At 39.2% G+C, this 13,432-nt stretch overlaps 1 protein-coding gene and 1 non-coding gene across 2 annotated transcripts; one reads left to right on the forward strand and one right to left on the reverse strand.

The window, feature by feature from the left end:
- Positions 1 to 572: 572 nt before the first annotated feature.
- LOC117278464 (small nucleolar RNA R71) lies at positions 573 to 679 on the reverse strand. The gene has a single exon (XR_004508834.1). It is a non-coding gene; the product is annotated as a small nucleolar RNA R71 (small nucleolar RNA).
- An 11,415-nt stretch (positions 680 to 12,094) lies between these two features.
- Positions 12,095 to 12,538, forward strand: LOC138906049 (uncharacterized). Its single transcript, XM_070194569.1, has one exon. It carries the CDS (start codon positions 12,095 to 12,097, stop codon positions 12,536 to 12,538), a length of 444 nt encoding a protein of 147 aa, XP_070050670.1.
- The last annotated feature ends 894 nt before the right edge of the window (positions 12,539 to 13,432 follow it).

A 13,432-nucleotide genomic window follows, 5' to 3' on the forward strand; every position in this document is an offset into this window, starting at 1 on the left:
GAAATTTCACCGAGATGTTAGAAAAGGTTGGGAAATCCTTAACAACAGATATGACTGGAAACGGCGATGATAATGTGGATTTGGCTACGAGAGAGGCAGCCCAACAATGAGAGAAAGCTGCAAGGGATGCTAAAGAAGCAGCGATTAGAGATGCGTAGCTCATTTATGAAGAAGAGAGGGGTGACATACTTAATCAAAATCAACCTTTGGGTGCAGGCCAGTTTAGAAACTTAGCTCCCGGTGCTGGGAGATCACTTGGTGATTACTCTAGATCAGTTTACAACCAAGGTTTGTCAAGTATCATTCCACCTCCAGTTGCAGCAAACAATTTTGAATTGAAGCAAGGGTTACTCCAAACTCTTCAAAACTATTGTGTCTTTAGAGGAAAGATGAACGAAGATCCAAACAATCATCTAATAGACTTTGAGGAGATCATGAACTCCTTTCAATACAATGGTGTTTCACAAGATGTAGTTTACTTAAGGGCATTCCCCTTCATGCTTAAAGATGATGTGAAGCGGTGGCTTCGAAGCTTGCTTCTTGACAAATATTTCTCCTCAACTAAAATGGGCAAGTTTAGAAGAGAGATCCATAACTTCTGCCAGAAAGATAATGAAACTATGTTTGAAGCTTGGGAGAGATTTAAAGAGATAGTCAGAAAGTGTCAACATTGCAGAATTGAACTCTGGATGCAACTCCAGGATTTTTGGGATGGATTGACACCGGCCTCACGCAGAACATTGAGCAATGCAGCTGGAGGTCCGTTGATGAAGAATACACCAAAAGAGATAGCCATTATTCTTGATGAGTTATCTGAAGATGCAAATCAGTGGCCCTCTGAAAGTGTTGAAAGAAGAAGGGCGAATGGTGTTCAACAGATTGATGCTAACACATCTGTGCAGGTACAGCTTGATGCCATGGCAAAGGAGATAAGGAAGCTAACCCTAGCTTCAATACAGAGTGAGACTCACACAACATGTGATATTTGTGGGAGAGGACACCCTACTCATGAGTGTCAAGCCAAAACTGAGGAGGTTAATGTTGTTGGGAACTATAACTTCAATGCAATGGGTCAGAGACACCCCGATGTTTCATGGAGATCATCTAGGGGTACAACGTATGCATGGCAATAGAATAATTCAAGACCTCAGGGACAAGGAGCGCATGTTTTCCAAAATCAGCAGAGGCAACAATTTCGGCCTCAACAGCCCATTCATTCTGGCTTGGAAGATCTCATGAAGGCCTTTATTCAGAAAACTAATGAGAAGCTCGAATTTCATAGCGCAGCTATAAGGGAACATGGAGCAGCTATCAAGGAAATAGGTACTGGTCTTCAAAATCTAGAGAGACAAGTGGGACAAATTGCTACAATCTTATCTAAAAGGATCCCAGGTACTTTGCCAATTGATATTGAAAGAAACCCGAAGGAGACGGTAAATGATGTAACTCTGAGAAGCGGGCAAGTATTGGAAGAGCCCGCTCCAGTCCAAAAAGAGGCGGTACCTGAAAAAAAAATGGGGAGCAGCTGATAAATGAGGTGGATAAGAAGAAGAAAGGCAAGAAGGGAACTGAGAAAAAGAAGAAAGAGGAGAATTCAAGAAGGGATGATTATGAAGAGAGCAAGCACATGCCTGCTTACCTTTTCCTCTAAAGCTGTATAGAGAGAAGCTGGACAAGCAATTTGAGAGATTACTGGATATGCTGAAACAAGTTAATATAAATTTTCCATTCACAGAGGTGCTCTCCCAAATGCCAGCTTATGCCAAATTCTTGAAGGAGATCCTTACAAAGAAAAGGAAGATTGAGGAGACATCAGTAGTTAAGCTCACAGAGCATTGTAGTACAATATTGCAAAACAAACTCCCACAAAAGTGTGGAGATCCAGAGAGTTTTACTATACCTTGCTCTTTAGGCCCTATTAAATTCGATAAGTCTTTATGTGATTCTAGTGCCTCAATTAACTTAATGCCTTTGTATATTTAAAGGAAGCTGGAGAGTGAGATTGGAGAGATAAGGTCGGTACCATTATCTTTGCAGCTGGATGACCAAACAACTCTGATACCCGAGGGGATAGTGGAAGATATCTTAGTGCGTGTAGATAAGTTTGTGTTTCCTGTGGACTTTATAGTGGTAAATATGGAGGAGAATAAGGAGGTCCCTCTCATTTTAGGAAGACCATTCTTAGCAACGGGTAGAGCAATATTGGATATACACGAGAGAAGACTCATGCTTAGAGTAGGTGAGGAGACTGTGACATTCGAGATGAATGTAGAAACGAGGGCGAAAAAGGAGAAGCAAGTTGCAAGTGTTGTGTGGAAGGTGAAGAGTTCGAAAGAAAGGGCTGCAACGAGTAGAAAAGATAAGTGTGGGGTGTACCCCAAAAAGGCTCAAAAGAAGCTGTCTGCATAGATGTGTGCACTGGTTCAGGCGCGTGGAATGGAGCCCAACTTTGACTCAGACTGAAAATTCAAGGAAGTTCATTTACCTTATGCTTTTTAATTGTGTATCATGGGGACATGCCACAACCTAAAGTGTGGGGTATGGGGATAATTGTATGTTGTATGTATATGTTTTAGTTTTGCGTTTTAGTAGTTAGAGATAGAAAAAAAATAAATTAGAAAAATCATAAAAAATTTGATTTTTATTTTTATTTTTCCCGACGATGGATATCATTCGACATGTTTCTTAAGGGATTAAAGTCGAAAGAAAAAGACAAAAAGATTTTCTTTTGTAGTTAGTGCAATAATTCCCCTTTGGTTTTTGTTTGTGCCATTCCAAAGGTTTTGTTTGAACCGTGTGTAGTTGGATTTTTGTTTTTAGAAGTAGGAATCCTTGTGCTATGAATTGAATTGAAGAAAATATCTCTTAACTTTATCATGCCTTAAGGATAGTGAGTGCTTTAGTTGTGACGCTTAGGTTCAGTTTTTGACTCTTGCATAAATTCCTTAAAATGTATGATTTTAACTTTGCTTAATTGCTTTGACTAGAGTCTCTTGGTAGTCCAATCCTGAGTGAGTTATGTGCCATGTGTGTGTGAGGTTTTGTGTTATTCTGTGCATTGCATTGGATGTCTAGAACTTGCCCCGTGTGTTTGCAAAGCAAAATAGTAGTTGTATTCAGTCTTGGAAGTGATATAGGTATTTCTTTGTTGAGTCAGTTATATGCTTTTGCCCACCTAATTATTATGTATCGTAGTTAACCTCTTTAAGCCTGTAATCCTTTTTCGTTGGCAACCACATTACAAGCCTTACTCATTTGTTTGAATTGACCATCATTTTGAGCCATTTTACCTCTCGTGAGCATTTAAAATTGTTATGAACTTTGTAAAAGTTGAAGTGTGGGGTGGTTGGTTTGGCTTTTGAGTGGAACTAATAAAATAAGGAGAAAGGTGCATTATTTTTAACAAATAAGAGCCACTTGAATTGAATTGAAAAAAAGAAAGAAAAGAAAAATATTGTATTGTTGTGAAAATTATTCATTGATAAGTGGTACCTATTGATGTGAAGGTGGAGTATTGGTTTGACATAAGTGTGGGGTTTTGACAATGAAATGTATGTATTAAAGTGTTTAGGAAGGTGTAGTCACTATTATATTTAAATGTATCCTACCTATCCCGCAGCCTACATTACAACCAGATAAAGTCCTACTTGATCTTTGACTGAATGAGTTCTATTACTTGAGTAGTACACTACGGGCAAGCCTATGGTTCATCTTTTGTAGCATATGAATGTTGTTTCTGAGAGTGAGTGAATTCTATCTATCTTAAGTTCCTAATTGTTCTTAAATTTTGATTGTGTGTGGAACTACTTTCTATTGTTGTGAGGGCACTTGATTCATGAAGAAAAGGTAATGTCATTGACCTCTGTGTTAGAGTAAGTGAGCGGGTTATAAATAATGCATGGTGCTTGTGAGTCAATTTTTGACGTAAGGATGTTATGTTATTGTGCTTAATCTATTTTAAATATTCTTGGTATGATGAGTTATGAGAGTTGTTTAAAAAGATCGCGTCTATATAAAGTGTAGTTTGATTGCTCGAGGACGAGCAATAGTTTAAGTGTGGGGTGTTGAAGGTAGACTATAATCTCGTGTTTTGGTCGCTTATTGCACTCAAATTTACTGCACTTTAATTGAGTTTGAGATTTAATCGCTAGTGTTCTACACTAATTGTGTATTTTATGCCTTGTAGGAGAATTCCGTGCTATGTAAATGTTATGTAGCTAATTCGAGTGATTTGGAGCTTTGAAGTCTGAGTAAAAGCCCAAGGGATTGAGCCGGGATCCCGTTCGGGGGTCGAAGACCACGTCTGGATATAAAAAAAGTAAAGAAAAATCTGCACTCTGAGAATTTTCCACACCCGTGGTGCGTGGAGCAGTATGTGGGGCACCGTATCTGTGCAAATCTCTGCTCCTATAAAATTACAAGCTCTCTGAAGCTTCCCACAACCGCCCAACCTGGCGCGTCGCCCCATGCGGCGCGCTTGTGCAAATTTTACAGAGGAGTTGTCCTATTTCGTGCAGGAAAAGGTGTTTTCATCCAGGCCCGACCCTACTTAGTATAAATACATGGAAAACGTTATTTTTTGGTACTTTTGACACATCTAAGACCTAAGGAGGCTAGAGAGAAGGTGGAGAAGTGAAAGCACGAGGAATGCATCATTCAATCCTCACTCAAGACAAGAGTTTGGATTGTTTTATGTTTTTCTTTATATTTGTGATGAATTACTCCATATCTATGGAGTAGTTCTCTTTAAGGATTGATTGATTTGATGTATTGATATTTGTTTGTGGATATTAACTCTAGTTCTTATGTATTGAATCATTTTAGGTGTTTTAATTGTTGCATCTATATTCACATGTTCATGTAATCGAGTGAGGCATAACTTGTGATGTTTTTGCATTATCTTGTTAGTTGAATTCATTGATTCTTCATAGTAATCGAAAGAGGCTAGTTGAATTAGTGTTTAGACTTAGTTAGGAGGATAATCGAAAGAGGTTCTCCTAAAAACCAATCCACTATGAATTCTTGCATATCCTCACGAGCTTAACTTAGTTCATATTGTGAGGTTGAGACTTAATCGAGAGAGGAGTTTCTATTAAGCGTTTGAACTAATAATTGAGTGAATTCGAGAAACTCAGTTAAACATTAGAAGTGAATTAACTAGAGTTAAATCCCAGACAATTATCTTACACCTATCCAATCAACCCCTATTTTCTCCTATTGATATCTTCCTTGCTTACTTTTGTTGCGTTTGTCATTAGTTAATTAGATCTAGATTCTTAGTTGATTTTAGTTTTAAATCACATAATTCTCAACTGTTGATCATCTTGGATAGCAATCTAGCTACAAACTATGATAATAATGTTTAACCCTAATCCCCGTGGATACGATATTAAACTATACTATCTTTGACTAGTCTCACCCCAAAAGTACGGGTTATAAATTTTCCCAACTTGCCGACTTTCGACAAAACTTATTTACTTTGATTCGTCTAGTTTATAAACCTTCCAACCCTCATGATACTTCCTTAAAAATGTTTTAACCTATCATTATCTTTTTAAAGGTCCTTCAACTCTCCGGATCATATTGATTCACTTAAGATGAATTCTAACATTAAAGTACAGGGTGTAACATCTGTTCCCCCTTTGGAACATTCATCCTCGAATGTAAAGGAGTCTTAGAGAAGAAACTAGCTCTTATAGATTTTACAGAAAATTCGATATAGTCTCCTTTTAAATAGGACTATCCATACCTGTCAAACATCCAAAAACATATCATATGCCACACATGGCCATAAAACATAAACAATATTTCCTTGGGCTCACATGACCATCAGTGTCAATGAAAATGTCATAAACTGTAACTTACCATGTGTCTAAATCATTTTGCTCCTGAAAACACTGTAGCGCTTCAATTCTGAATATCATTTAATCATAGAATGAGTGTTAATCAAATCATATAACATAGGCTAATAAATCACATGATCGAGCTACAGTCGTTAAGAATCTTCTATGTGAAAACACTGAGGGTACTTAGAACTCATTTCTTCTTCGGCTTCCCACGTCTTTCCTTCGACATTATTATAACTCCACGATATCTTTACAGAAGTCACTTTCTTTGTCCCTAACTTACGGACCTACCGATCTCAAAATAGCAACTAGAACCTCTTCGTAAGATAGATTCTCTGTATTGTGAACATCATGTGCTTCTGCAACATAGATTCCTAATTCATCTATAGCTACTAGAATCTTCCCATAAGATTGACCCTTTATTACTTGTATATCATTTAATGCATTTCTTAAATATCAGAACATGATAACCGGGTGAATGGATCCTAATTCTGAGGGAAAATTCAATTTAGTCCCTTCTCTGGTCAATTTGGACGTGGCTTTATATATGTCTTGATTAGCTTGTCTCATTATGTTATTATTCTCTTCGTGAATGAAATTTTCAAGAAGACCTCATTATTAACTCAAGACTTTCTTAAGTCTCGTTGTCGCATGTTGGGGTTCGATTTGGGATGCTTCTAAGCACAAACACTCTTGAATAAGACTGACTTTTCTATAACTTGATACGTTAAAACAGGTCGAACAATTCTATCTTTCAATCTGTCTTACAGGGAATCTACATTTCCTTCCGCATCATTGTTTATAAGGAGCTACTCCGTACAGTGTAAAATTTATCCTTATGATTCTCCCGCATGTTTAGATACTACTATTGTTACTGTTGTGCGCTACTCAATAGTCGGTAATTAATTATCCCATCCTTCCGTTATATTTGGCATCTTAGCTTGTAATATGTCTTTGAGCATCTGAATTGTACGGTTCACTTGCTAGAATTATCTTATGTACCCAAGTTTCTTTGAGGGGACTTTTAGAAGTTATCTGTAACTGAACACCCTTATTAACCATAATCGAGGCGGAAACATTATTTACATGATCTACCTTCTGCACCCTTCCGTTCTACATAACCTTTAGTAATTTTTCCAGTAAAAGTAAACTGATTTTTGTCAATCTAACCATAGTCGTCTACGTGGAATCGAGCTTTCTATATTTGTAACAAATCTTATGACAATCACTTCTCATTTTCATATTGGGTTTCTTTATTCCGTGTCAATCTATTAGGTTCCCGATATTCTATTTTGTACACTTAGCAACTGGAATATTAAGCCACGAATCCTACAATGGTTTTCTTCATGTCGTCACCAATATAATCCTTTGACATCATGGTATATCTTCGACGTTCCGAGATGAATAGAATATTGTGAATAATAAACCTCTGTCCTAATAAGCAATCGACCATGATATTTCAAGATCCCTCCTTCAATATATTCAAAAGTTGTAGTTTTCTCTTGCCGAATACCTCTTTTAAATTTCCATAAAACAAAAATCTTCCCTATCTACAAGAGGTGACTCTGCCATATTCCAGGCCATTATACCTTTATTATCTGAGTCTACCAAGTGTATTCCGAACCTCTTAATTGGTGAAGACCTCTAGTTAACCCTTCCCTTTTGGGCTTGCTCATTTATCAAACCACCAGTGACTTACGACTAAACGCATCTGTTACAATATTAATTCCACTCTTTTTATTCTAGTTCTAAGTCGTCTTATATGAAACATGTGTACCATTTTGGTTCTCCATTCTCCTTTTTTTTCTCACTGCCCCTAGTTGTCAATGACTTATTATTAGACTTATATTATTATTTTCCTTATTTGTAACTCTGATCTAATTCCCACACATTCTGAATTCCTTGTACATATAGCTTTGGACCTCATTTTTTGATTTCTATCTCCTTGTTACCGTATACACTTGACGTATTTCTTCGTTGGTTAGGTTCTAATTTATAGAAGAAACTAACGTGAGAACAACTTACTTTCATACGGCTTCTTTTATTCTTTGTCCTTTCCTTATTGTCTATCCTAAGTCTCATCCTTGATATTGACTTTATGTTTCAACATTGATGGTTTCTCTTCATTAGGTTTTTCTTTGAAATATTGTACTAAATTATAATGACCCGGCTGGTCGTTTTGAGTATTGTAACCCCGTTCCCTCATTTATTACTTACTCTATATTTGTTTGTTATTATGTGACTTGCTGGGGTGGTTGGTTTGGTTTCAGGATGTTTCAGAATGAATTGGGACACTTAGTCCCAAGGTTAGAAGCTTAAGTTAAAAGAGTTGACCGAATATTGACCTATGAGTAAACGAATTTGGGATGGAGTTTTGATGGTTCATATATCTTAGTATGGTGATTTTGGACTTAGGAGTATGTCCAGATTTTGATTTGGAGTCCCGTAGGTCATTTTGGCTTGAATTGGTGAAAGTTGAAAAGTTGAGTAGTTTGAACGAGAGTTGACTTTATGGTTACCGACTCAGATTTTGGTTCCAATAGTTGGAATAGGCATGTTGTGTCATTTATGACTTGTGTGCAAAATTTGAGGTCAATCGGAGTTGATTTGGTGTGTTTCGGCATTGGTTTTAGAAGTTGGAAGTTCAATAGTTCATAAGGCTTGAATTGGGGTGCGATTTGTGTTTTTGATGTTGTGTGATGTGATTTGAGGTTTCGACTAAGTTTGTATGATATTTTAGGATATGTTGTTATGTTTGTATGGGGTCCCGGGGGCGTCCGCTGAGATTCAAATTGATTTCGGATTGAGTTTGGCCTTATGGGATTGCAGACGTTTCAGGTATCTGGTTTCCTCTTACGTGATCGCGGGAAGGGGGAAGTGGTCGCGAAGCTTGGGGAGTTAGTGCTACACAAATACGTGAGTCATTTCGCATTTGCGATGAAGAAAGAGGAGGCCTGGGAAGTCAGACACGTTGCTCTACGCGATCGCATGTGTGTGTTCACGATCGTGTATGTTTGGGAATTTACTCACCGCGTTTGCGACCAGGGGAGTGCGTTCACGTAGGATATTTTTGGGCACTGAAGATTTAGTTCTTCACAATCGCGTGGTTAATGCCGCGATCGTGTAGTGTAACCACTAGGAAGACTATTTAAAACCTAAAATCGTTGGTTAGAGTAAAAATTTCATATTTGGACTTAGGGAGATCGGCTAGGGGCGATATTTGAGAGGGTTTTCACTACAAATCAAGAGGTAAGCCATTTTTGACCACTTTTGTCCAATAACATTGAATACCCATTCATTTCTACACCTAGATTATGTGTTTTTAAGGTGAAATTTGGGGGAATTTGGACTAGGGATTGGAGAGTAAGATTTGGGGGTTTGAGGGTCGATTTGTGGTCGAAATTGGATGATTTTAGTATGGTTCGACTCGTTGTTGAATGGGTGTTTGGATTTTGGGAAATTTTTTGGGTTCCAAGACGTGGGCTTGGGGTTGACCCTTTAGGCTGACATTTTGACTTTGGTTAAAGAACTTAGCTTTATCGTATGGAATTAATTCCTATAGCTTGTATTGATTGTATTATGTTTTTGTGACTAGATTCGAGTCGTTCGGAGGCCGATTTACGAGGCAGGGGATTTTTGGAGTTGTGATTTGCGTGGTTTAAGGTAAGTAACACTTCTAGACTTGGTATTGTGGGTATGAATTCCTGAAATATGTGTTATGTGGTTGGTGTTGAGGTGACGCACATGCTAGGTGACAGGCGTGTGGGCGTGCACGGTGGTAATTGTGACGTGGTTGATTCCGTGGTACCGTATAGTTATCAAACTTGGTTGCTATTCATGTAATCCCTACATGTTAGAGTAATTGAGTTGTGATCCATGTTAGAAATCATGTTTATGGTATATGCTTATTTTGTTGGGACCAACTGAGGTCATTTCTGTTGTTGAATTATTTTCTTAAATTGCAATTATATAGTCAGTCATATTCATCATTTGCATATCATATATCAGTCTATGTTGTCATTTATTGTTGCCTCATGCTATCATTGTTTGGGCTGATTGGCATGATATTTGTGAGCCCGAGAGACTGGAGAGATTGATGACTGAGTTGGGCCTAAGAGTCGTGTTGTGAGTGAGGTTGTGGATCGGGCTGCACCCTACAACAGGCCTTCTTGGCTTTATATATATATATATATATATATATATATATATATATATATATATATATATATATATATATATATATATATATATTATTATTATTATTATTATTATTATTATTATTATTATTATTATTATTATTATGGATCAGGCTACACGCCGCAGCAGGCCTTATAGGCTTTATCTATTATTATGGAATCGAGCTGCACGCCGCAATAGACAATATTGGCTTTATATTAGTGCTTAGGTAGGATTCGCCCCTCCGGAGTCTGACATACCAACAATGAGCGCAGGTACCATACAAAGCTGAATGATTGAGTGTGTTGAGTGATTGAGAGTGATGAGTTGGAGTGTGAGACGGTGAGATTGAGTACCCAAAGAGCGTGAGTACATGAGTTTATCACTGAGATTTATAACATGTGACATGAACATTTGACATGTAGACATGCACATTTGACATGTAGACATAGAGATGTATTCCTCATATCAGTTTATACTTGGCACATTTTATCAGTGTTGAACTTAAACTATTAAACTTAAAAGCATGTCTACATTTCTGTACAGTGTACGAATTGATTATGGGATTTCTTTAGTTATTACTATCATTTCCCTATTATATATGTATTGTTATTATCTGGAAATACACTATACCATTCTGAGCTCGTCATTACTTTCAGCCCAAGGTTAGTCCTGTTACTTATTGAATATATTGGGTCAGTCATACTACACTCTGCACTTCGTGTGTAGATCTAGGTACTTTGGGGCACGACGGTTGCTAGACTTGGTGCAGTATCTACTCGGAGATTATTGAGGTAGCTGCTATGACGCCCACAGACCCCGACTCTCCTTCCTTTAGTTTATTTTGTACTGTTCTATCTTTCAAACAGTCGTATTAGAGGTTTAGATAGTGTTGACACTTAGTAGCTCATGTACTGGTAACATCCGAATTTTTGGAGATATTGTAGTTGAGTCACACTTGTTCTTATTGGTTATTTATGAGAATTTTTAATGTTAAACTTAATATATCATGCTTCTAGTTTTAAAATGCGTAGTTATTTTGTGATTGTCGACTTGTCTAGTACTGTGATAGGTGCCATCACGATATGTTAAGATTTGGGTCGTGACAAGTTGGTATTAGAGCCTAGGTTACATAGGTATCACGAGTCATGAGCAGGTTTAATAGAGTCTTACGGATCGGTACGGAGATGTCTTTACTTATATTCGAGAGGCTACTGAACCATTAGGAAACTTCACTTTATTATATTCTTGTCATTCAGATTCGTTGATTCCGAAAAGTAAACTTCTATATTTATATTTTCTCTCACAGATGGTGAGGACACGTGCGACTGGATCGGGCGGACGACCACTAGTACCACCAGCTAGGGCAGCGAGAGGCTGGGGCCACGGTAGAGACAGAGGTGCAGCTCGTACAACAACTAGAGCAGCACCCGTGGAGACACCAGTTGCTCCAGCTCAGAAGCAGATACTAGATGTGATTGAGCTGGTGGGACCAGCTCAAGCACCAGGTGTGCCCATTATGATTCCAAGCCTTCAGGAGGCTCTAGCCTAGATATTGACTATATGCACTAGCCTTACTTAGGCGGTTTCAGTTCTGGCTACACCAGCCACTTCTTAGGCTGGGGGAGGTGCTCAAACTCCCACCGTCCTTACTCTATAGCAAGTAGTTCATAGACTTCAAACACCGGGGGTACTACCAGCCCAGTTGGTTACAGCGGCTCAGGCCCTGGTTGGTCCAACTATGAGTGACGAGGAGCAGAAGATACTAGAGCACTTTGGGAGGCTCAGGCCTCCAAAGTTCAGTGGGGCTGAGTCGGAGGATGCTCAGGATTTCTTAGACTATATGCCAACAGATCTTTCATATGGCGGGTATTCTAGAGATTAATGGAGTCTCATTTACTACTTTTCAGCTTTTGCGGGTAGCCTTCAGATTGTGGGAGGCCTATGAGTTGAGGAGGCCAGCCAGCGCTGCACCACATACGTGGCACGAGTTCTAAATTCTCTTCTTAGAAAAGTTTATTCCACAGACCTGCAGGGAGGAGTTGCGTAGGCAGTTTGAGCAGCTACGCCAGATGGGTATGTCAGTGACCCAGTATGAGATAAGATTCTCAAAGTTGGCTCGTCGAGCGATCTGGTTGATTCCTACAGATAGGGATAGGGTTAGGAGGTTCATTGATGGTCTCAACTATCGACTACGCTTCGTCATGACTCGGGAGATTGCATCCGGTCCTAGGTTCGATGAGGTGGTTGATATTGCTAGGCGTCTAGAGCAGGTTTGCATTCAGGAGCGCGAGGAGTGGGAGGCCAAAAGGCCTCGTGGTTTGGGTGGTTTCAGCGGTGTTTCTTTTTTAGGACAGTCCCACCACAATAAGGGTCTCCCTTTTAGGCCCGTTCAGATGGCTCATCCGGATTATCGTGGTGCATCAGCTAGCCATGGTTCATATAGTTCTCGTCCTTGTCAGTCATCTCTATGTGCCCTCCCAGCTCAGAGCTCATCGCATGCTCCATCAGTTTAGGGTTCATCTCTACCAGGTTCTTCTAATAGCTATTCTGGTTCTCACGGCCTGATTCAGTCTCCTCCACCATTAACGGATCGAAGTTGCTTCGAGTGTCGGGAGTTTGGATATGTGAGGAGGTATTATCCTCGTCTCTTGGGAGGTCTAGTTTAGTAGAGGGGTCAGTTTGTGATGTCAGTACCAGTTACTTCACTACCCGCTCAACCAGCTCAAGGTAGGGCTCATGCAGCTAGAGGTCACCTTAGAGGGGGAGGTCGATTAAGTGGCGGTCAGGCTCGAAGCTATGCTTTTCCTGCTAGACCAGAGGCCGTTGGTTCAGACGTAGTGATCATAGGTATTGTTTCATTGTCCCATAGGGGTGCTTCCATATTATTTGACCCTGGTTCCACTTATTCATATGTATAATTGTATTTTGCTCGTAATTTGGATATGCCCTGTGAGTTCTTAGTTTCGCCTGTTCATGTATCTACACCGTTGGGCAATTCTATTGTTATGGATCGTTTGTATCGGTCATGTGTAGTGGCCATTGGGGGTTGGAGATGAGAGATGATCTTTTACTACTTAGTATGGTTGATTTTGAGGTGGTTCTGGGCATGGATTGGTTGTCCCCATGTCATCATATTCCGGATTGTCACGCTAAGATTGTGATGTTGGCGATCCAGGGGTTACCTTGGATCGAGTGGCAAGGTTCTCTAGACTACGTTTCTAGTACTGTATTTCATATCTGAAAGCCCAACAAATGGTTAGTAAGGGGCATTTATCATATTTGGTTTTTGTGAGGGATGTTGGTGCCAATACTCTTACTATTAATTCGATTTCGGTAGTGCGAGAATTTTCGGATGTGTTTCCTGTAGACCTACCGGGCATGCCACCTGACAGGGACATTGATTTTGG

Source organism: Nicotiana tomentosiformis, chromosome 2 (genome assembly GCF_000390325.3).
Source record: "Nicotiana tomentosiformis chromosome 2, ASM39032v3, whole genome shotgun sequence".
Taxonomy (NCBI): domain Eukaryota; kingdom Viridiplantae; phylum Streptophyta; class Magnoliopsida; order Solanales; family Solanaceae; genus Nicotiana; species Nicotiana tomentosiformis.

Bases quoted from the DNA above. Each gene is read 5' to 3' on its own strand.
- LOC138906049 (XM_070194569.1), top strand. From the start codon at position 12,095: ATGGGTATGTCAGTGACCCAGTATGAGATAAGATTCTCAAAGTTGGCT.